Source organism: Mustela nigripes, chromosome 16, assembly GCF_022355385.1.
Source record: "Mustela nigripes isolate SB6536 chromosome 16, MUSNIG.SB6536, whole genome shotgun sequence".
Lineage (NCBI taxonomy): Eukaryota > Metazoa > Chordata > Mammalia > Carnivora > Mustelidae > Mustela > Mustela nigripes.
Window position 1 is genome coordinate 14,158,019 of NC_081572.1, and position 24,289 is coordinate 14,182,307.

General features: G+C 46.0%; 1 protein-coding gene and 2 long non-coding RNA genes across 4 annotated transcripts in view; 2 read left to right on the plus strand and 1 right to left on the minus strand.

The window, feature by feature from the left end:
- The window catches only part of PECAM1 (platelet and endothelial cell adhesion molecule 1), a 55,355-nt gene extending 52,247 nt beyond the window's left edge, over positions 1–3,108 (plus strand). For both annotated transcript variants that reach the window (XM_059380268.1, XM_059380267.1), the window contains one exon: positions 2,062–3,108. In XM_059380268.1, the coding sequence (XP_059236251.1) occupies positions 2,062–2,091 (30 nt within the window). In that variant the 3' untranslated portion in view covers positions 2,092–3,108. The remainder of the gene's footprint in view (positions 1–2,061) is intronic.
- Positions 59–4,491, minus strand: LOC132004143 (uncharacterized). Its single transcript, XR_009400426.1, has 3 exons — positions 4,388–4,491; positions 882–1,036; positions 59–441 (listed from the first exon to the last, which is right to left on the minus strand). It is a non-coding gene; the product is annotated as an uncharacterized LOC132004143 (long non-coding RNA).
- A 332-nt stretch (positions 4,492–4,823) lies between these two features.
- LOC132004142 (uncharacterized) lies at positions 4,824–9,243 on the plus strand. The gene is made up of 3 exons (XR_009400424.1): positions 4,824–5,056; positions 8,306–8,405; positions 9,161–9,243. It is a non-coding gene; the product is annotated as an uncharacterized LOC132004142 (long non-coding RNA).
- Positions 9,244–24,289: the final 15,046 nt, after the last annotated feature.

Sequence of the window (24,289 nt, forward strand, 5' to 3'; positions counted from 1 at the left end):
TTTTGACGCCTTGGTTTCTTCATCTGTAAATTGGAGGTAAAAACGACCCCCCCCCCCGGCCATTGCAAAGATTAAATGAGGGTCTAGCACACACCTGGTTTATTGCAAGCGCTCTATAAGGGGCACATTGTAGAAGCAGGAAGTAGAAATCCCAGAGGTGTTAGAAGCAAAACGACCTTTGAGAGCATCCACACCATGTTCTGGACAGAAGTGGGGCGATTTCAGGACTGTACTTGGGTGGCTGACAGCTGGTCGCTGACTGAAGCACGGGGACAGACAGGTCTTGGATGTGAGCATGTTAACCTTTACTTCAAGGTCCGGTGGCCGGGGGCCCAGCCCTTTGCATCCGCAGTCCTTGCCTCGCCTGGAGAAGGAGAACGGAGGCGTCTAGGGAGGGGCTTGGTCTGGGGCCTGCAGGAAGCCTGGACACCAGGGTCACCCCTGTGGGCAAAGCGGAAGAAATGAAGTGAAAGGAGCTGCCGAGGGCCTGGCAGGCCTCCAGCCCCCTGGGGCCAACACCTCTCTCTTGGCCGGCTTGCCAGGCTCTCTGCTGGCAAAGGAGGAGGCAGAGCCTGGGCCTGCCAGCTGGAGCTCCTTGGACCTGCGTCCTGTTCTGACGGGGCAGGGCCAGAACAAAAGGGGGACTCGACCCCAGCCGCCAGCTCCAGGAACCCACCAGCCTGGCCACAGGGCTCCCGAGACCTGGCTCCCGAGACCTGGCCTCCCTGAGGTCCCCCTGCGGCAGGGCGCCCTCTGCTCCCAGAGGGGCCAGAGTCAGGGCTTCCTTTGCTGCCTGCCCTTCGGGGCCCAGGGCACCTCTACTGCAGTACTCCCCATCCACTCGCCCCCTTGCCACATGCATTTGTCCAAATCTGCCCCACCTTGGAGGCTTTGTCCATGACGCCGTCTGTGAGTCCCCAGTGAGCTCCTGCGGATCGTTGGGAAATCTTCCACGGGGCCACACCGCCGTGATGGGCAGGGTATAAAACTCGAGCATCCTCAGTACAGATAACAGGGTCCGAGGTGGGTCTAGTCCCTGGCGGATGTGCAGGTATCAAAAATCCCATACAAAGCAATCAGCGAACACAAGATGGAATCTTCTTTTTTTTTTTTTTTAACTTTATGATGCAAAACATACACAACAAAATTGACCACTTTAGGCATTTTTAAGTATCCAGTTCTGTGACATGAAGTACATTCCCATGGCCCTGCAGACGTGACCACCCTTTATCCACAGAACTTTCTCATCGTTCCAAACCAAGAGTCTGCCTGTTCAACACTACCTCCCCATTTCCCCTGGAAACCAGAGCTTTTTGGTTTTTTTTTTGTTTTTTAAAGACTTTATTTATTTACTTGACAGAGAGAGATCACAAGTAGCCAGAGAGGCAGACAGAGAGAGAGGAGGAAGCAGGCTCCCTGCTGAGCAGAGAGCAGGATGCCAGGCTCGATCCCAAGACCTTGGGATCATGACCTGAGGCGAAGGCAGAGGCTTTAACCCACTGAGCCACCCAGGGGCCCCTGGAAACCAGAGTTTTCCTTTTCATCTCTCTCAGTTTGACTGCTCTGGGTACCTTGTGGAAGTGGAACCCGTATTTGTTCCTTTTGTGTCTGGCTTCTTTCCCTTAGCAGTGTAATGGCTTCAGCCTTCAGTTGAAGCCCTTCAACTTTTCAACAGACCTAGAGGCAGGGCTGGAGCAAGAAGCCGGGTCTCTCTTAACAGTCCTAGTCTTGCTCTGTGGCTAAGGGTGACCCTCCCCCCCCCCCCATCAGGGACACAACCCTGGGGCACAGCAGGTCCTTGACAGAGCCGGTAGACCTTCTGCTGTGCGCTGTATCTCCGGGGAGGACAGGCTGCAGGCTTACAGAGTTGGCAAGGACAGAAGGGAAGAGTGAGTGTGGCCAGGGGCCGGCCCCACAGGGTGGAGGTCCTGCCGAAGACAACACTGCTTTGGAGCTCCTTTGTGAAGGGCTGTCTGGAGTTTTGCGTCTCTTTCCACCAGACACATCTTCAGTCCTGAAGGGTGTGACCGTAGCTTGTCTTCTTCTCTCTTGTCTCTGCAGAGAACGGAAGGCTCGGTCGATGGAACTTAGGACTGCGGGAGCAGACACTCCTCCGCGGGGGGGACACCCACATTCCAAGAAGAGCAGATGATTCCCGTATTCCAAGAGCTCTGTGCGCTTCCTTATGATCCTGCCCTGCTCCCACCGGACATAGCAGTTCCTCAGGCCAAGTCACCAGTTCTTCATCCCTCCTAAGACCTTTATGTGGGGCACAGAGGGATCCAGAGGGGCTGGTGAATTCCCACCCAGCCCCCCCCCCCCACCAAGTTGGAGCACCCTCAGGAGTGGAGAGCCGCAGAAGGACGTTCAGGGTCAACAGCCCACTGGGATATTTTGAAACTTGAATATTTTATCTCATACAGAGATAAAGAACTTTTCCAAGTATCTTCACACACACAAACCATTTTTGTTTTGCTGTCAATCACTTCCTAGCGAATGGCCTGGCTTAGGGGCTAATTTTTCTCTTTGCCTTTGGTCCTTCAAAGGCCTGTGGTTCTGGGTAGTCCTCGCTCCTGGGTAGACAGGTCCACGGCACTGACCAGACAGCGGCACCCTGTTCCCTCTGTGACCTCGCCTGCCACAAACGCGAAACCAAAGCTGCCTGGGAGTGTCCACTTTGAGATGCCAACTTGAAGCTCAGGTTCATTCCGGGCAATGCACAAAATAGAAAACGACACTGGACCAAGCACAGATGTTCTTAAGCTGATTTTCTATACCTTTTCTTTCTTTTCCTCTACCATGCTGAAGGCAGCAAGACAGGAGGATGTTGGCCTACAGCGGATACTGTTTTTAATAGAAAAATGAAATACATATTTTTCTTACTAATTTTTTTTTAATTTATTCCTTGCTAAAGAAATGGTCTCCTGAGTTCTTAAGATGTTTCTGATGGTGTCTTGAGTGGTTGGATGAGTAGCTGCGACCATTTTGTGGTGGGATTTCACTAGGGAGCAGACCTAACTGAACCCATCCATTTCATTTCCCCCCAGCCGCCTCAGTGACACAGCTGCAAGGTTTTGTATTAAATAAATTTGATCTTTACTCTTCAAAGATCTGTGAAATGTTCTCTTCTAAGAGGCAGCACGCATATAGGATGTGTGTAGTGTTTGAGGACTCCGGGCTTTCTGAAGTCACAAAGAACCAAGCAGGTCTTACCAGCCGGTTGTCTCATATGGGCCAGGGCCTCTGGCCTTTGCAGAAAGCAGAGCCAGAGGTAGTCCGAGTGTCAATCACTGAGTCATTAATACCATTGGCTGGTGCTCAGGTATTTGCTTCCCAAGCCAAAGCCTACCAGGCTGTCCCTGGCAGTTGGGGTTGCCAGACTGAGCAAAAACAACAAAAACCCAGAACAGGATGTTTGGTTAAATTTGAATTTCAGGTAATCGGACTATATTTTAAGTGTAAGTATATCCCCCATAGCATGTGGGATGTACTTATACAGTAAAAGTATTCATTTATCTGAGGTTCAGATTTAACTAGGCATCTCCTATTTTATTTGGTAACAATACTGGCAAAGCACCCTCCTACCCCTATAAGTCGGCCTCACTGGCCTCGGACCACACCTCACTGCCCCGAGGGCCAGGTCCCAATCAGAGCATCACCCTCCTGGGCCCGAAGGCAGAGGGAGCCACGGAGTACGTGTCCTGGCTCTGCCACGTGACAGCAGCAGGAATGTGAAGAAGCCTCTTAACCTTGAGCCTCAGGTCTTCAGCTCCACAATGAGGAGATTGGACTAATGGTTCTTAACATTTGGAGGGTTTAGACGCCTTTGAAAATATGAAAGCTATGGACTCTCGCATTCACACATGCACGTACACACACACCAAGTTGTTTCACAAAAATGTCCTATAATTTCCCAGGTTCCAGGGTCATGGACTCAGGTTGGAAGCGAAGGAGGAGATGGTCTGTAATGAACTTAAAGTCTGACAGTTGAAGTGTTGATGATCTGGGGAAAGCCCAGAGCCACGTGTCAGCTCCTCAGTCCCTACTCCCACCAGGGCCACTGAGGTAGAAGCTGGGACGATCCATTCCTATAGCTTATGACTTATTTATGAAGCGTAAGTGAGTTTTTAATTGTCCTTCCTTCTTACCTGTGTTTCTGAGAGAGAAAACACACACACACACACACGGATTTTTCATAGCAGATTCTGTATCTAAAAATCTAAGTCCAAGATCCTGGTTCAGCTGTCCTAACCAGATGGCATAACCAAGGGTCTAAGCCAGAGCTCCTCCCTGAAGAAGAGCATCAGTCACCCTTTTCAGGAGAGCCTGGTTCTCCTCGGCACTCAGAGCTCTCTCTCGTGTTGTAATGGGTCATTAAAGGACTTACCACTCTCTGCAAACGCGTAGTGAAATTTTTTCCCCTCTTCTGAGGATCCTCTAGAGATCAGCCACCCATTTCAGGAATATACACTGAGCACTCCATCAGCATTAACTGATAAACTGTATTCTCACCCCTTGACAAACGCAAGATGGGCGAGGTGACGCCAAGGTCAGCATTCATCCATTAAAGCAGTGGTTTTCCTACCAGGGAGATTTTGCCTCCCAGGATCACTGGGCCGTGTCTGGTGACATGTTTATTTGTCACAACTGGGTCGGGGGAGCCCCTGGCATCTGGTGGGACGAAGCCAGGGATGCCGCTGAATGTCCCACAACACCTAGGACAGCCCGTCATCGCCAAGAATTATCAAGTCGAAAATACCAGTAATGCCTGCTCTGAACCAGCCAGTTATTCATTTATTTTGTCCCCGTCATGCTCTGTTTTCCCGACACTGTTGGAAATAGGCCAGAGTATAAGAATCACTTGGCTCCTGCTCTTCCTGGAACACACAATCCAGTAGAGATATAGCGAGGAAAGCACCGATTACAACGATGGGACAAAGACAGCAATGGAGGAATTTAGAGCCAATGGGGCCACGGAGGAAGGGCTCCTCACTTTGACCTTGGGGAACCACGGTGTCCCAGAGGAAGCTGGGTCTAACCAGAGACCTGAGAACAGGTAGAGGGTACTGGGTGGAAGAGGCGGGATGAACATGGCTGACAAAGGGGGAGAGTGTGCTAAGGCCCTGAGGTAAGGGAGAGAATGGTGTCCTCAAGGAATAACAGGAAGACTGTCTATTGGTCCCAGGTCCTCTCCTGCCTGAGGATCAATCAATCAGTCCTCTTCAAAAAGCCACCATTGTCCTCTGAAATTTCTGCTGGTCACCTCACTGGCCTGACTCAATATTTGAGAGTCTTCAGGAGAGGCCTTCTGAAAGTTGCTCAACCAGAACTCAGCTCCTGAACACAGTTGTTTTTAAGACCCTCTATGGGTGTCATTAGCATGTTGAAGAGAAAAATCTTCCGCCATAGACCAGATTCTGCCCCTGCTCAGCCCTGTGTGGCTCAAATGAAAAAGTGAACTGCAGGGAAGTGGAAGCCTGGCTATTTGAGGAGAGTCTCCACAGTCAGGGCCCACAGGATGGGTATGGGTAGGATATGGCAGCTGTGAACACCCACCCTGAGAGTCAGGGCGAAGGTTGTGAGAAGATGCAGTTTTCTGGAAGAGAGTTGTAGCTTTTACCAGTTTCTCAGAGACAAGGTCCAAAACAAGGTTAAGAACTATAAATTAGGGATGCCTGGGTGGCTCAGTTGGTTAAGCAGCTGCCTTCGGGTCAGGTCATGATCCCAGGGTCCTGGGATCGAGTCCCACATCAGGCTCCTTGCTCGGCAGGGAGCCTGCTTCTCCCTCTGCCTCTGCCTGCCTCTTTATCTGCCTGTGCTCGCTCGCTCTCTCTCCCTCTGTCTCTGACAAATAAATAAAATCCTTAAAAAAAAACCTATAAATTAATGAAAAACTCATGTATGCTCCATATGATTTGATGTCTGTTAAAACCCCCAAAAGAGGGGCGCCTGGGTGGCTCTGTGGGTTAAAGCCTCTACCTTCGGCTCGGGTCATGATCCCAGGGTTCTGGGATTGAGCCCCGAATCGGGCTCTCTGCTCGGCAGGGAGCCTGCTTCCCCCTCTCTCTCTGCCTGCCTCTCTGCCTACTTGTGATCTCTGTCTGTGAAATAAATAAATAAAATCTTAAAACAAAAACAAAAACAAAAGAAGGGCACCTGGGTGATTCAGTCAGTTAAGCGTCTGCCTTCAGCTTGGGTAATGATCTGAGGGTGCTGAGATGGAGACCCCAGTTGGACTCCTTGCTCAGTGGGGAGCCTGCTTCTCCCTCTCCCTCTAAGTCTCCCCTCTGCTTGTGCTCTTGCTCTCACTCTCAAATGAACAAATAGAAAAGAGAAAGAGAGAGAGAGAAAGAAAAAAAGAAAGAAGAGAAAACAAAACCAAAAGCATGGTTAACCTGTTTTTTCTCAAAGAGTCTAGTTTGTGGACAGTGTTAAGTCTAATATCCCCAGAAGGAGTTGGCTCACCTTGAGATAATTGCTCAAAATAAAGAAAGAAAGGGTGATTTAAGTGTTAGAAAGAGAGAGCCTTCGTCTCTCAAAAGTAATAAGCTATTAGACTATTTTGGTAAAGCAAAGGAACAGGCAGTAAATTAATTTAAAAACTTAATAGTCCAAAGTATTTATAAAGCCTGAATTGTCCCTTCATAGGGACTTTAAAATTCAAGGGAAAAAAATTGTATTTCAACATGAACTTTGAGAATAGAAGAGGAAAACTATTTCTATGTTTCCAGAGGATGAAGGAAAAGGCAAGGTGCCTTAAGACATTGGCTACCTGTTGACTCTGTGGCCTTGGAGATGTCACACATCTTTGGGTTCTTCATCTACAAAAAGAAGGTGTATTCATTCTCTAGGGCTCCCATGGCAAATTACCACAAACTCTGACTTGAAATAAGAAAAATTATTCTCCCACTGCTCTGGAGGCCAGATGTCCCCAGTCAAGTTGCCCACATACTCCTTCCAAAGGCTCTAGGGAGTGTCCAAAGACGCCTTCTTGCCTCTTCTAGTTTTTGGTGGTGGTTGGTAATGGATGGTGACCCTGGGCTTGCGGCTACATTACCAATCCCTGCCTCTGCCGCATGTTCTTCTCATAAAGACACCAATTGTTGGATTTAGAGCCCATCCTAATCCGGCACGACCCCATCTTTACTAATCACTATTTCCACAGAAACTTGTGTTCCAAGGCTCCTATAGGTAGACATAAATTTCAGGGAGACACTGTTCAATCCGGTACAGAAGGAAATAGACAAGATGAACTCAAGTCCTTGCAGCTCTGACTTTCTATGTTTCTAAGATGCTCCTATAAGTAGAAAGGTGTGGCACCAGTGATTTACCCAAAAATAACAATCTCTGGAGTCGTCTACGTCTGGTGTTTGCTCACTGTGATTGCTCCCTTGTGTTTGATGTCTCCGCCTCTGAAATTAACACTGTGTTTCTGTCTCTAACCTTCTTCATGTCCTCCTGCTCATCTCTCTCATCTCTCATCTCTCATCCTTTCCCTGCTTCTTTCCTTTTCCCCTCCATTTCATCTTTTTCCTTCCTCCTCCATCTATGATTACTTGGCGATGATACAGAGTTGAAGTTTGTATATATATTTTTTCCTCTCTTATTCCTTTATTTTACTATGAAAGATTTCCTTAAAAAAAAAAAAAAACTGAAGTAAGTTGACACATGGTATTACCTTAGTTTCAGGTGTACAATATAGTGATTGAACAATTCTGTCTATAAAGCTGTACTCACAGCAAGGGTGGCCACCATCTGTCACCATCCAAGGCTATCACCATCGACTATATTCCCTATGTGGTGCATTTCATCCCCATGACTTATTCATTCCACAACTATAAGCCTGTGCCTTCCACTTCCTTTCACTCACTTTGCCCAACCCCCACCCTCTTCCCTTCTGGCAACCAGCAGTGTGTTCTGTTTATGGGTCTGTTTCTGCTTTGTTTGTTTTGTTTTTTGGATTCCACATACAAGTGAAATCATACGGTATTTGTCTTTGTCTGACTTATTTTGCTGAGCGTAATACCCCCTAGGTCCATCCATATTGTTGCAAAAGGCAAGATCTAATTTTTTAAGGCTGAATAATGTTCGATTGTAGATATATACCACATCTTCTTTATCCATTCTTCTATTGATGGACACTTGGGTTGCTTCCCTCTCTTGCCTATCATAAATAAAAAATTGCTCAATAAACATAGGGGTGCATATATTTTTTCAAATTAGTGTTTTCTTTGGGTAAATACCCAGCAGTGGAATTTCTATTTTTAATTTTCTATATATTTCCTTCTTTTTTTTTTTCCCCCAGAGTGGGTGTGGAACCTGATGCGGGGCTTGAACTCACCACCCTGAGATCAAGACCTGAGCTGAAATCAAGAGATGGACGCTCAACCGACTGAGCCACCCAGGTGCCCCTTTTATCTATTTCTTATATTTATAGATGAGCGTTATAGTTTCATTTATTTTGAGAGCCAATGGAATGGAATATTTTCTGTTTTTCTCTCTCTTTAGGAAAAAAAAGAAAAATGGCTCCAAAAGCCTGCAAAGTTGTTTTTGGTTTCTGTCTATATTTGAACCATTGATGGATTATTTTTCCAAAGGTTTATTGGATTCATTAGGAAAAAGTCCCAAGTTACTGCCTTACTTCCTCCAGATCCTGGGATGTGCTGGTTTTCCTGGAACTTCTTGGCACAGGAAGATCTGGTTTAGTGCCAGAAACTATTCCATTAGTTTCTGGTACAACTAACACTTTCCTTCTCAGGGCTCAGCTTGTTCAAGCCAAAATCTGTAGCACAAGAAAACCTCCCATTGTTGGGGTTTCGAAGGATCCTAGGACAGGACCCCAGGAAAAGGAAAAAGATGCATCAGGGAACCAGACAGACATGGTCTCTGGTACTTGTGATACTTTGCTTAGAAAAGTCATGCTTTTTAGGGGGAAAGATGCTAAAATGTCAAATGTTCACAGTAATTATCCCTTTCCAGTTTAATGTCTACTCAGGAAGTAGACCCCCAGATCTGGAGAGCTTTGGAGTCATTACAAAGGATCCTCAAATACATAGGGACGTATTTTTATCAACCTACAAATGCTAAAAGTTCAATTAAACTCATGTGGGAGTCTTTGCAAGCGTTTTTGTTTTAAAGAAGAGTCCTTACCCTTGAACAGGTTGGGAGCTGTTGGTCTGCCGTATTCATTTCTGAGTTTGTCTGAGTTCCTGTTGCCGTCTTGAAGTGACGTACTTTGTCCAGCCCTGGGTAAGTACGCCTGTGTGCTCCCCGTATAAACACACACATGCACAGCACACTAGAGAACAAGAAAGCCCCAGCCCTCCCCCTGAACAGATCCTGTGCCAAGACCAACACAGGGGCTTCCCTCTGTTTTGTAGGAAGGTGTTGGCATATGGACATGTGAGATTGAAGTCAAAAAGTGAAAGTCAAGACAGCCTGACTCCAAACAGTCCATATATCACTTTTGCTTATCAGATTTTATTCAACAAACACCGAACATCTGGCTTGTGTGAGGCTCTGCGTAGTCCGTGGCCATGCAGAAGATGCCAGAATAAGCAGATGCCTCAAAGGAGCAGGAGCCCACAAATGGCCAGCACAGGCCAGAAGCCCGTTACCGGCTTCCCCGCCCCTCAAAGATGGCACCCCTTCCCACACAGCAGGTTTGTGACAAACCCAACCAGGTCTTCTCTTTCACGAGGGAAGTGGCTGATCTTTGTAGTTGAAGCAGAGGGATCCAGGCCATTCAGGCAAAAGCCCAGGGTTTGATCAGTGCAGAACCCAGGACCGGGTGATGGCCAAGGTGACCTGACACATTGCAAATGCAAGCTCTGGGTCCTCTCACAGCCTACCATTCTTAACATGGCACAACCAATGCCAAGTGGAGAAAGAATATTCTGTGTGTGTGTGTGTGTGTGTGTGTGTGTGAGAGAGAGAGAGAGAGAGAGAGAGAGAGAAAGATGTATCTGTGACCAGCAGAGGCACCGTACAGTGGGAACTCAGTTGAAGACATGGTCACAATGACTTTTGTCTTAAAAAGCACCAGACAGAAACAAAAAAGTCTTGGGAAATATATTAAGTATATTAAAATATTTGTAAATCATATATCTGATAGGGGATTCATATCCAGAATAGACAGAAAACTAAAACTCAATAATCACAAAAACAAAACAACCTGATTCAAAATGAGCAAAGGACTTGGATGACAATTCTCCTAGGGAAACCTACAAATGGCCAATAAGCACATGAAAAGATGCTCAACATCACGGATCATTAGGGAATGAATGCAAATCAGAATCACAGGGAGATACCACCTCCCACTCATTAGAATGGCTTCTATCAAAGAAAATCAAAAGACAATAATGTGTTGGCGAGAATGCGGAGAAATTGGGGCATTTGTGCCCTGTTGGTAGGAACGTAAAGTGGTGCAACTGCTATGAAAAACAATGTGGTAATTCCTTAAAAAAAAAAAAAATTAAACATAGAATTACCACATGGTCTAGTAATTCCACTTCTGGGTATTTACCCAAAAGAATTGAAGCAGGGCTCAAAGGGATTATCTGTACGCCTGTATTCAGAGCAGCATGTCCAAAAACTAGAATATGGAAGCAACCCAAGTGTCCATTGATGGATGAATGAAGAAACAAAACATGGTAAATACACACAGTGCAATATTGTCCAGCCTTTAAAAGGAGGGAAATCCAGCACTATGTTACAACAGGGAGGAAACTTAAGGACATTCAGTGAAATAAATTAGTCACAAGAAGACAAATACTTTAAGATTCCACTGACATGAGGTACTTAGAGCAGTCACAATCGTACAGATAGAAAGTAGAAAGGTGGTTGCCATGGCTTGGGGGAGCACAGGGGGGTTATTAATGGATAGACTGTCAGTTTTATAAGATGAAGAGTGTTACGGGGCTGGAAGGTGGTGATGACTGCCCAACATTACGAATGTGACTAATATCACTGAACCATACATTGAAAAAAACGGTTAGAGTGGTCATTTTATGTTATGTGGATTTTATCACACATGGTACACACACACAAATTTTGGGTGCACCAGGAGGAAAAAATGCCTTGGGAAATCTTTTTAAAATTTTATTTATTTATTTGAGAGAGAGAACATGAGCAGGGGAGGAGCAGAGGGAGCAGCAGACTCCCAGCTGAGCCCAGAGCCCAATGCTGGGTTCTACCCCAGGACTCCCAGATCATGACCCGAGCCAAAGGCAGACACTTCCGAAGGCAACTGAGCCGCCTAAGCAAATCTTTAAATTAAATTAAGTTTAATTTAAATCTTTAAATTAAAAAAAAATCTTTTATTTAAAATCTTTAAATTAAAAAAAAAAAAGACCAAAGTTCTGGGAAATCTTTAAATTAAAAAAGAAGAAAAAGACTAACGTTCTGTAAGAAAGTATATATTGTCATTTGTTCATTCAAATATGTTGGCTAGAATTCATTCACTGGGTAGTCAGAGGCTTTGTAAGAGAAATGGGTTTTGAAAGCACATCAACAGAAAACAGAGCAATTGTCCTTGCCTGGTGGTGGGGGGGACAATTTCCAAGTGGCCAGAAGAGATGAATTTGCTCTGTGTGCGGTCTCTCTCTTTTGGACACATAGTAAACCCTAGCAAGTACATTATTCTAATTGGAGAAACACACATGGCTTCCTCTCCTGTCCTCTCTGCCCTAGAGATCCTGGGCCTAGGGAGATGCCTTTGGGCAAGCAAGAAAAGGAAAGAGATGGTTTGTGGCGAAAACTCAATAAATATTTGTTGGTCATAAGAAAATCCAATCCATGAATTGCCTGGGGTTCAATGTTGACCAAAGATTTAAGACATCAGATACTTGTAGAACATGTTCTTGGATGTGTTGAACTCTGCGTTCTTCTAGATTCTCCAGTTTCCATCTTTATGTTCAGCGAGAGCATCAGAAGAGAATTCACTTGAACCATGAAAGATAGCACATGGTTTAATGCTATACTCTGTGTTCGTGGAGGAAGCGGGTTGCATTCTTTAACTGTGACTTTGGGTATTTTGTAAACATTGGCCAACTTGGAGCCCAATGGATGTTACACGGAGTTCTCCAGTACCAATTCCTCCTGGAAGTGAGTCCCTGCTGAGTACTCAAGGCTTTCTTAGGTCAGACAATGAACACTATGTAGTCCCACGTGCTTCCCGTTTCACTCAGCTGCCAAAGAACTTCGAGCCAAATCCTGCGCCCCATTAGAGTAATTAACGACTGTCAAGTGCCTGTTACGTGGCTCCCTCTTCCTTTAGATGATATCTCTTGCATTTTGATTCCTAACTGTTCCATTTTATATGACCTTTAATCTTGTCCACTGCTTCAGATCCTTTTGGGAAAAGGCCTAAGACAATAAAAATTAAAAAGGTAGCTTCAGATTTAACTGATAGAAACAAGTCCTGTTTTTAAATTAGATTCATGTAGAAGACTAGGGAAAATATTCCTCCAGTCTGTGTGACCTTGAGCAAGTCTTTATCTTGCCTAAAGATCTGTGCTCATTTCTTCACCAGCAAAAATGGGGGGGGGGGTTCTGTTACCTTGAAGGTCCCATGAGCATGCACAGATATTTCCTTGGGCGCCTACTATGGGCCAGACACTGCTCTAGATGGTTGGGCTATATTGGGGAAGAAAATAGACAACGATTCCTGCCCTTGTGGAACTTAGATTCTAGCAAGGGGAGACAAATAAGCAATAAACATAGTAAGGAGATTAAAGGGTATAGGAGAAGGTGGTGAGGGCTACAAGAAAAAGGATCAAGCAGATTGAAGGAAATGGAAGCATGGTTGGGGGCAGGTGGCGGTTTCAGTAGGGATTCAGGGTGGTCGGGGCAAGTCTCATTGAGAAGTAAGATTTGAGCAAAGGCTGGAGGGGCACCAAGAGAGTTAGACAAGTGGAAGGACATCTGGGGAAAGAACATTCTAGGCAAAGAGAACAGCTAGAGCAAAATCCCTACTGTTCGGAGGAAGGAGGCCAGAGGGCTGGGGTCTCAGCAGGAGGGCACAGGAGCAGGTTCCCGGCTGATTACGGTGTAGAAGTAGAAGTTGCTGAATTGTAAGTAGATATGTTTGTTCACATGCTTGTTCTAAACACCTGCTCCTCAAAGTGTATTCTGAGGACCATCACCATCACAGTCACACCGTAGCTTGTTAGAAATGCAGATTCTAGGGGCACCTGGGTGGCTCAGTAGGTTAAATCTCTGTCTTGGGCTCAAGTCATGATCCCAGGGTCCTGGGATCGAGCCCCACATTGGGCTCTTCACTCAGTGGGGAGCCTGCTTCCTCCTCTCTCTCTGCCTGCCTCTCTGCCTGCTTGTGATTTCTCTCTGCCAATAAAGAAATAAAATCTTTAAAGAAAGAGAGAAAGAGAGAGAGAGAAAGAGAGAAAGAGAGAGAAGAAAGAAAGAAAGAAAGAAAGAAAAAAAGAAAGGAAGAAAGAAAGAAAGAAAGAAAGAAAGAAAGAAAGAAAGAAAGAAAGAAAGAAAGAAAGAAAGAAAGAAAGAAAGAAAAAGAAAATGCAGACTCTGGGGACCCACCACAGTCCCACTGAATCAGAACCCCGATGTGCAACAGCCCTGGGGATTATGAATCATATGTGAGAAGTCATGCTCAAAAGAATAGCATCTTTATAAATATGTGGACATTTTTAACATCATACGCTTTACCAAATAAGAGCCTTATCTGATTGAGACAAAGTGGATTTGCTTGTCTGAAATTGCCTTTCCACGTGTGTGGTCCAAGGGCTGCCGAGAGCACCACCTGGTGGTGGCTTAAGAAAATTTACATTTCTAGGACAAGGCTCACATTTAAGATTCTAGTACTTTATCATATTTAAAGATATTGTCGTTTTGGGGCGCCTGGGTGGCTCAGTGGGTTAAGCCGCTGCCTTCGGCTCGGGTCATGATCTCAGGGTCCTGGGATCGGGTCCCGCATCAGGCTCTCTGCTCAGCAGGGAGCCTGCTTCCTCCTCTCTCTCTCTGCCTGCCTCTCTGCCTACTTGTAATCTCTCTCTGTCAAATAAATAAATAAAATCTTTAAAAAAAAAAAAAAAAAACCTTTAAAAAAAATAAATAAAAAAAAAAAGATATTGTCGTTTTAAAACAATTGGCTTGGACTTTTCAAAGTCTCCATGTCAGAAATGACAGAATATGCTGAGAACTGCTCTAGATTAAAGGAGACTCTCTAGTTTCAGGGAAGTGAATGCAACACATATATGATCCTGGATGGGAACCCCAGGCCTTCAAAACAAAACAAAACAAAAGAAAAAAAAGGAAGAAGAAGGAGGAGGAGGAGGAGGAAGGAGGGAGGAACGAAAGAATGAGAAAAGAAAGAGAGAAAGAAAAGAAAAGAGAAGAAAAGCTATTAAGGAATATTACTGGGCCAATTTGGGAAATTTGAATTTGGAATGTGTGTTAGTAGTAGGGTAGTTCTTAAATGTTAGGTTTCCCAAGCTTGATAATATATGGTGGTTATGGAAGGTGTCCCTCCTCTTAGGGGATACATACTAAAATATTAGGAATAAAACATCATGATATCTGTACCTAAGTCTCAAATGATTCAGCAAAAGTGGAGTGTAAATATATATATATATATATAGAGAGAGAGAGAGAGAGAGAAACAGAGACAGAGAGAGGGAGCAAACAGGCAAAATGTTAACAACTAGTATGAATCTAGGTGAAGGATATACACATATTCATTGTATTATTTCTTGTCACTTTTCTGAAATCTTTCAAAATAAGAAAGGGAAACCAGTATCTTTAGACGCACTTTAAGTTGCAAAAAACTACTTGGGCACCTTGGTGGCTCAGTGGGTTAAGCATCCAACTCTTGATTTTGGTTCAGGTCATGCTCTCAGGGTCATAGGGTCAAACCCTGTGTCAGGCTCCATGCTCAGTGTGGAATCTGCTTAAGATTCTCCCTCTCCCTCTGCCTCTGCCCCTCCACCCTCAAATAAATAAATCTTAAACAAACAAACAAACAAACAAACAAACCAAAACCCCCCCCCACTACTTAAGGACACCAAGTACCTGTGAATCAGGTTGTATGAGCTGGGGGACAACTTGAAGGTCAAGCCCTTGAGCCCACGGAAGACTGAAGCAACGGGGATCCCGCCTCTCTGGGCCACAGAAAGAATAGAAGTGAGACCCGGTCCAGGCTTGTGCCTCCAGCCCCAAATCTCCATTTCTGCATCTTTCATTCATTTCATTCCCTTATTTTGTATTATTGTAAATTACAAACTCCAACAATATGGAAGCATAGCGAACAAAATAGAAAAACCCTCGTTAAAACCATTTCCCTGGGGCGCCTGGGTGGCTCAGTGGGTTAAAGCCCCTGCCTTCGGCTCAGGTCATGATCTCAGGGTCCTGGGATCGAGCCCCGCGTCAGGCTCTCTGCTCGGCAGGGACCCTGCTTCTTCCCTCTCTCTCTGCCTGTCTTTCTGCCTACTTGTGATCTCTTTCTATCAAATAAATAAAATATTTAAAAAAAAAAAAACAAAAAACCATTTCCCTGCTCCCATACTCCATGCCTAGAAATAGCCAGCGTGAACAGGTGCTTCCCGTCTTGCCTGCGTTCCTTTGTTAAACCCTGACTAGGCACGTGCTCTGAGGGCAGGGGTTTTGCATCGTTTGCCTTTTTATCCACAGTGCCCGGCCTGGCATAGGTTCTCATTAAAGGTTGGTTGAATAAAATAAGTATTTTCTCTCGCATAAATGGGGTCATTTGGAACGTATTTTTCCTCTGCTTGTTGTTTTCATTTAAAGCAGATACTGTCCTGGTGCCTGGACGGCTCTGTGGCTCTGCCTCGTCGTCTTTTTGCCTCATTATTTTTAACTGCCTGTTGCAACTGCCGGGTATCCCATAACAATGAAGGACCTTTGCTGTTTAACCAGTTCGCTCATTAAAGGGTACTCCCCACCCCCATTGCAAACAGCAGGGTTCTTGCAAACACCATTGTGCACATCTGTGAGTGTTCTCTGGGGGGATTTTCTGGCATGGGAACCGTGGGTCAGAGCACAAGCATATTTGGCATTCGAATGGCTCTTGTCCTCCTTTGGACTCAGTCACAGGTGGTTCCCTTCTCTCGCAAACGTGTTTCCTACCACCCTGGAGCTCACGGAGACCCTTGGCTTCTTGAGCACAGGGAGGCAGGTGGGGCCTTTTCCATCCTCGGGCATCCTCAGGCAGGAACGAGCTGGCCGGAGAGACTTCGGGTGCAGGTGAGTCTAGACTTTGAGAAGCTCTGCCAGGGGTGCCCTTGCTCGGCAGAGTTTCTGGAGACAGAAAGGGGGAAAGAATGAAATAGGACAGCCAAGCATCCTGAGCTCTGAGCTTAGGGGGTGGGCAGCCCCCTTCTCACCTTCTCAGGTCGGGGCACTTGCCTCTTTGCCGAGACTCTGGGGAGGAGGAAACTCATTCCTTACAGAGAGAGCGAGAGAGAAATTTTCTTCTAGGAGAACCCACCAGCAGTTTGAGCCCGGGGGCGGGGACGGATGAAGTGACGGGCGCCTCACAGAGTGGGCAAAATCACCAACCAACCATGCACAAAAAGAAAATGAGTCTGTGTGTTCCTAGGCTGGAGTAAACAGTAATTACATCTCAAAAGCTTGCTAAATGTCTCTCCCAAAGAACCACCCAGCGAGGCAATTTTTCTTCCGCATTTAATAGCAACTATTCTTGTATTCGTTCTCATCCAAAGTGGCCATAATCACGGGTTGTGAGAAAGACAGGCCCCCTCATCAGCTGTTGGTGGGAGCGGGGAGTAGCATGGTCTTTCTGAAGAATCACTCCTTCTAAGAGCTTTAAAAACCTCCCCACCCTTTGGCTCAGGGAGCCCGTTTCTGGGTATTTATCCTGAGGCAATATATAGACCCACAGAAAAGATTTATCTATGCAGATGCTCGTCACAGCCTTGTTTATAGGACAAAAATATTGGAATTCACCTAAGCAGTGAGCTTTAATGAGGGCTACGTTTTAGAATCAACTGGAAGTTTACTGAACCCATGAACACACACGCAGGCACACACACACCCGTGCACACGTGCACATGTGTACACGGGGGCAGAAGCCAGGTGACCTCGCTCCAGGGGGGGGCATCTCTATTTTTAACAAGCTCGTGCAGCTCATTCTTATGCTAATAACAGTTTGAGAACCATTAGCCTGGTCCCTTTCGCAGGTTTTTCTTTAAATTTGTTTATTATCATCAGGCACCTGGGTGGCTCAGTGGGTTAAGCCTCTGCCTTTGGCTCAGGTCATAATCTCAAGGTCCTGGGATCAAGTCCCACATCCCCATCTCTGCTCAGTGGGGAACCTGCTTCCTCCTCTCTCTGCCTGCTTGTGATCTCTCTCTGTCAAATAAATAAATAAAATCTTAATAAACAAATGATTTTGTTTATTATTATTATTATTATTTATTTATTTATTTGTAAGAGAGAGAGTGAGAGCGAGCACAGGCAGACAGAGTGGAAGGCAGAGTCAGAGGGAGAAGCAGGCTCCCTGCGGAGCAAGTAGCCCGATGTGGGACTCGATCCCAGGACGCTGGGATCATGACCTGAGCCGAAGGCAGCTGCTTAACCAACTGAGCCACCCAGGCGTCCCATGTTTATTATTATTATTATTAATCTCACAGTGGGCTTGACATACTTTTATAATCAGCAAAATGTATCTTGAAAATAGACCAGAAGACAATAGGAGGGTCAGCCTGCCAACACCGACTAAGTACTGGGTCCTATTCAGGCATTGATTCGGAAATAGAGAAAGCACGGTCTGGCCCTTGGTGAAGTTCACAACCTTCCACGGGTGACAGCCATGGGAAAACAAATCTTCAATGTATGTGGAGAAACGTGATGAGCTAGGTAAGAGCGAGGTTCACTGCCATCAAGGCAGTGATTCGTTCTGGTTCAAAGCCCTGGGAAACCATCTCTAGAGCAGGAGACCTTTCAGCCAGTCCTTGAGGAGGGAAGGAAGAAAGGAAGGGATCAGCATTCCAGATTAAGGGAACAGCCCGTGCAAAGACATGGAGGCATGAACAGCTTCACGTATTTGAGAAAATGTGAGCAGTGAGGTGGGGCTGGAGTAGAAATTTCTACAAGGCACAGGAAGAGGTGAGCTTGGGAGAGGCAAGTAGGGCCAGCTCTGGGGCTTGTGCACTAAGTTAAGGACCTGCAATTTGAACTGGAGAGCCAGTGGTTGCCAGACTGTGTGCCAAGGAACACTAGTCCTCCTGCAGATTGATGTGTGAAGGGGTCCCGTGGCAAAATGCCTTTGGAAAACTCAAGGCTAATGTGTTCTTTGATTTTTTTTTTTTCAGTTGCAGGACACATCAAAGCCTTCAATAGACAAATATGCCAGGGATTCTCCAAGACAAGGCAGCCTAGGGAATATACCTCCGATCTACTTAACTATAGACCCGCCACAACCACACATACACACACCTCGTTGCTGTGGACACTGTTTTTTTAAAGAAAAAAAAATTATTATTAACATCTTACATAGTGGTGTCCCCAAGGGCAGAGTTTGGGAAATCCAATTGTGATTAGTAGTAGGTTGCCCATGAGGAAAATGAGTGAAATGAAAGCTTAGGAGTCCCACAGACCTGGGTTCAAATCCCAGTCCCCCTGTTTACCAGGTCAGGGACCCCGCCAAGTCATCGAAGCAAGGTGCCTCATCAGTAAAGTAGGACAAGGACGAACTACCTGGTGGGCTTTTGGAGAGGAAATGAAAGTACGAGCAAGATGGTAGACAGTAGGCGCTAAGTAGTTGTCGATCACCGTTAGGATCTTTCCATCCATGTTTCAGAAAGATCCCTCGGCAGCTGGCCTGGAGGTGCTCAGCCCACTTCAGGCCTGCAGGCAAGGGAACGTGCCTTGCTGCTGCTGGGGGAGGGCAATGTTCCGCAGCTGCAAGAGGCAGGAAACCGCAGGACCGGGCAGCCTGATGGAGCCAGAAGGGACCATGGACAGCATCACTGAGTCTAGCTCCAGTCTGGGGGTCTAGGGGTTGGTAGGAATTGTTACGGGGACAGAAAGTCTAGGCAGAGCAGCATTTTCGGGAGTGTTAAGCCCGAGTTTTTGCATCCGAGAGACCACCAAGGAGCCAAGCACCGATGCAATCACACGAGTGTTTATTTGACAAGCTTAAGCTTGGGCCCAAGTATACCCGACACAGCGGAGTAGGGACCTGGACCCCGAACCAGATTACAGTCAGAGTTTTTAAAGGCAGAGTAGGGGTACTTGGCGGTGGGGTGGATGATGTAAGTCTCTAAGGAATTTTGGAAGCGAGGTCTCCAGGACCTTGAGGGGCTAGCTATTGTCTGGAGAAAAGGTTATTCATTACCAGTAATAAAAATCTTCTCATGAGACCCTTTAGATGTATATCAGTGGGTCATATGCTTGGGATTGATTGCTGACACTATCTTGGAGGTTTAGCGAGAAAGTTTCACATTTTTCCTATCAAGTGTCCTTGTTAGTGAGATTTAGGTTTAGGAGAAATTTAACTTTATTTATATTTCCTTCTGTTTTATGGTGGGGAGGGCGACATTAGGGTTTGGGGAACTGAGTTACTTGGCCCTGGAAATTGGGCCATTATTAAATCTCTAGGACATTTGTAAACCAAGGGAGACTCCTGTTTTGCAGGATTGTGATTTCTGCAGGTTAACTATTTGTTTTTCTTTTAGGGCAGCCAGGGGTGGCGGAGGAATGTCACACATATGACGGAGGGGAGCAGGTGGAGAGGGGGTGCAAGGTGCCAGCTTCTGCTTTGCCAAGATGGCTGTACTTATGTCAGGGCTAGACTCAAGGCTAGGTACAGCCTTGTTTTTCTTGGCCTCCACAGGGAGAAAAACAACAACTGAATTGCTGGGTGTGCAGAGCCCTCGGTGTTGAACTCAGGCCCTTAAGCCTGACTCTAAAAGCTTCTCCTTGATTTATTAATTTTTTAAAAAATTGTAGATGCAATGATTACTCCCAGTTTCAAATCACATTTCATGTTCTTTCTCTCTGCTAGACTTAGAGGGGTTTTATTATGTCTGTTCCCCAGCCTGTAATAACAAAAGAAGGGAGAATAAATTTCAGGCAGGGAAATCAGTTGCTCAGCTCTTGCCCGAAGATTTCCACAAATGCAGGTGTCCGGGTGCTGTCATTTTAGAAGGTGTTCAATAGTACAGCAGCCATGGGGACTGGGGCAGATTGGGGGGCTACCCTTTGAATAGATGCCAGCGGCACTTTGATGTTCCCACCCCGAGAGACATCAGTAAACCCCTTATGATCCTGTGGGTTCACCAGCAGTCCACCACTCGTTATAAAAGACAAATAGTAATAAGAGGACTTGGCCAGATGTGTGGTTGAAGGCAAATCTGATCCTTGAGTCCTCCTAGGACGATAGCTCAAGGCAGCCCCATTTTTTAGGTGAGGATATTGATGCTTCCCAAGCCTAAGTCACTTGCTTGAGGTCATACAGCTTAACTGTGGCAGATCTGAGATTCCAGCTCAGGTCTTTCTGGTTCCAAAAGTGCAAACTCTTGCTATCCCATGTCCTCGTGTCTTTGGAGAAGGGCACAAATAAAATGCTTGGCACAGTGCCTGGCACGTAGGAGACACTTGGTACAGGTGGGCTGATCCTATTATCAATATTGTTATTCCTGAAACTCCAGTTGTAGAATCTGAGAACTACTGCCTTCCCCTCACCCCCCCAGCCCCATGTTTGTGCTGAGTGTTCCCATCGGCATTTCCTTTAAGCTTAATGGCTATTGGAGCTGGAGGAAAACCTCTTCTTCTACCCCAGTGTGGGGGTTTTACAGACAAGGAAACCAAAAGCTGGGACTTGCCTGGGCCTCAGGCAAGTGAGGAGGGCAGAGGGGGACACAAGCTCAGCTCTCTTGACTCCCTGGCTGGGACTCCATTCACTTCCTTGACTGGGCTGCCTTACCCATTCCCAAGAAGCCAGCTTTGGACTAAGGCAGAGGCTCCAGAAAGTCTCCTTTTATTATTATTATTATTTATTTATTTGTCAGAGAGAGAGAGGGAGAGAGAGCGAGCACAGGCAGACAGAATGGCAGACAGAAGCAGAGGGAGAAGCAGGCTCCCTGCCGAGCAAGGAGCCCGATGTGGGACTCGATCCCAGGACGCTGGGATCATGACCTGAGCCGAAGGCAGCTGCTTAACCAACTGAGCCACCCAGGCATCCCTGTCTCAAGGTCCTTAGGTTAATCACGTCTGCAAAGATCCTTTTCCCATATAAGGTAACATCCACAGGTTCCAGGAATTTGAAAGTGGCTATCTTTTGGAGGGCCATTTTCCAACAAACCACAATAGCTAGATAAAGTCACCTTATCAGCTAGCTAGCTTTGGAGGCCCTGGGGGATGGGAGCTGGAAGGAGAAGTTCAGATGGGGAGAGAAAGGAAGGAAGAGAAGGAGACAAGCCAGAAGCCTGGGCTGGGCCCTCATCTGGTGGGCCAGACAGCCCCTCTGAGTTTTAGGGGTGCTGAATGAGCAGTCCGGGTGCTGACTAAATGCTCTTGGGACAGAGTCAGCAAACTCTAGGCCACTTCTGGATGCCTGTTATAAAGTTTAATTGGAATACAGACATGCCCATTTGTTCCATATTGTCTGCTGTTGCTTTTGAGCACAGGTGAATAGGCAGAGTTGAGTGATTGCAATAGAAACCATATGGCCCACAAGTTTAACACTAGCTACCCTTTAAGAAAAACGATCCCAATCTTTGCACTGGGAGGTAAGGGAAGCAGGGAAATGACTCTCTGTTCCTTTTTTCCCCTTGTCTTTTTCCCCTCTGTGTTTCATTTTGGGTAGTTGCCAATGCTATGTCTTCCAGTTTACTCATCTTTTCTCCCGCAGTGTCTAATTTGAAATTAATACCATCCAGTGTATTTTTTTCCCCCTCGGACATTGTATTGTTCATCCCTAGTAGTTTAGTCTGGATCTTTTTTTCCTGTTTTCTATATCTTTACTAAACATGCCCCTTCTCCTCTATCTTCTCATACATAGGGTGTATTGTTGCTGTTCTTATGACCTGTCTACTAGTTGTACTATCTGCAATTTTTACATCTATTTCTATTGATCGACTTTTTTTTCTCATTGTGGGTCATATATTTTTCTTTTTGAATGCCTGATAATTTTTTATTGGATATCAACCTGTGACTGTACAAGTTACCAGTTTATTCCCTCACAGCTACAAATGAATGTGTCAGGGTTCACCCTGAACTCAAGCATTTCTTCTTTGTTGCCGGCACCGTATTAAGCGTTGTCGGTAGGGGGCGCTAGAAGGACGCTGTAGTCAAAGAGGCTTCTCTTCTTTACTCTAAGGCACTTCTGTTGGCCTCTTACTCCCATTGCATATGGCTGCCGGTAGAGTATGGGGGACATCCAGGGGGCAGCCTCACGAATTACAAGGTTTTCTGCCCTGGCTGGTAGCAGCATGGATCATTCCTGGCCCTGTGTGAGCTCCAGAGATTGTTCTCTCTGTTCCGTTCAGGGGGGGTCCATTCTCTGGCTTCTGGTAGTTTCTTCATGTGTTTGTGCTGATCAGCACTTAGCTGATGACTTGAGCAGGACCCTGTGCAGATTTCTGGAACTTTCTGTTCCTGAAGCTTTCTTCTCCAGGTCTCTACCTTGCAAAATAGCTGCCCTGGCCACCCAACTCCACCTCCTCAATTCAGGGAAGCTGCCAAATTCCATCTGATTCCCACTGCCCACACCAGGACCTGCAAACCCTTCAGGCAGTTAGTTGGGGCAGTCGCAGGGCTCACTACATCTGTGACCTATCTCTCCACAGTCACTGACCCCTGCTGCCCAACATCCAATGTTTGGACCACCACCGTTGCATATATTTTTGTCCAATTTTTAAGTTGTTTCAGACTGGTTCCTGGTACTCCATCCTGGTCAGACTGGACCAAATTTCTAAACCTAGAGAAATTCAGGAGATTTAAAAAATATCCTAATTTTTTAAATATCCATTCATTCATTCATTGCATGCACAGAAAATTAATGAATACCAGCCATCTGGAGGCATCAATGAACAAAACACACAAAAAATCTCTGCCCTCCCACAGCTTACATTCTCAGGGCAACTGAATAAGAAAATTCTCTGATGCTGTGTGCACCCACCAAACACGTTCTGGTGAGGACGACCGGGCTGTGAGGCTCCCTCCTGATCTCCCCGTCCCTGAGCTGTACCGAACTGCAGCTCTGTCCTCGTTCCTTCCCTCCTCCAGGCAGTCACAGCGCCCACAGCTCCAGAGATGGCCCCTCCTTTTCTTTCCCGAGATAATTAATAGAATTCTTCACACCGCTTTATCTGTGCATGCCTGCGGAAAGCAGCATGATGAATGCCTCCAAAGCCTCGAAAGTATAATTTATGTTTTTAATTAGATCTTTCTCTAGCATCATGGAAGGCGTTTTCTTCCTTCCTATCTCTGTAGCCTCACACTTGCTCTTTAGCAAATAGATGGAGATCAAACCTTGCGCCTTGCGGAGTCACAGATAACCAGCCCTAATCATCACCTTGCATCTGACAACTAACAGCCAAGGCCTTATTTATGGGCTCTGTTACCTACTAAACCACCCCCCTTCCCTGCCATGTTCATCTTTTATTATTCTGTTTTAAACTGGGGAGATAGCCAACACCATATCCATCTTCTTCTGCCATACCGCCCCTGGGTACAGACTGGGTAATGGCCATATATATTTATGCATATATATTTAATAACAGCTTGATTGAGATATAATTCACATGCCATAAAACACATCCTTTTAAAGTGTACAATTCGGTGACTTTTATATATTCACAGAGTTGTGCTACATCGCCACCATCAATCTTAGGACATTTTTGTCACCTCCCGAAAGAAAGCCCAGACCCCCGATAGTCCCTCTTATTCCCTTAATGCCCGCAGCCCTAGGAAACTACCAATCTACTCTCTCTTTCCATGGATTTGCCTGTTCTGTCTATTTCATACAAATGTATCAGATAGTATGCGGTCCTTTGTGACTGGCTTCTTTCACTTGGCGTCCTATTTTCCCAGATCACCAAATCAGTACTTAATTCTTTTTTATTACCAAATAAGACAGCATTGTATCGAAGTAGCATATTTTGTCCGTTCATCCGTTGATGGACATTTGGGTTGTCTGGGGTCTTATGAAAGACACTGTCAGACACATCCATGCACGAGTGTTTGGGCAGTAGACATAGATATTTAATGTTAATTTCCATTGGCACTTTGGGTGATGGTGTGCTTGAGACAAAGTCCGTGAAGGTGGCCA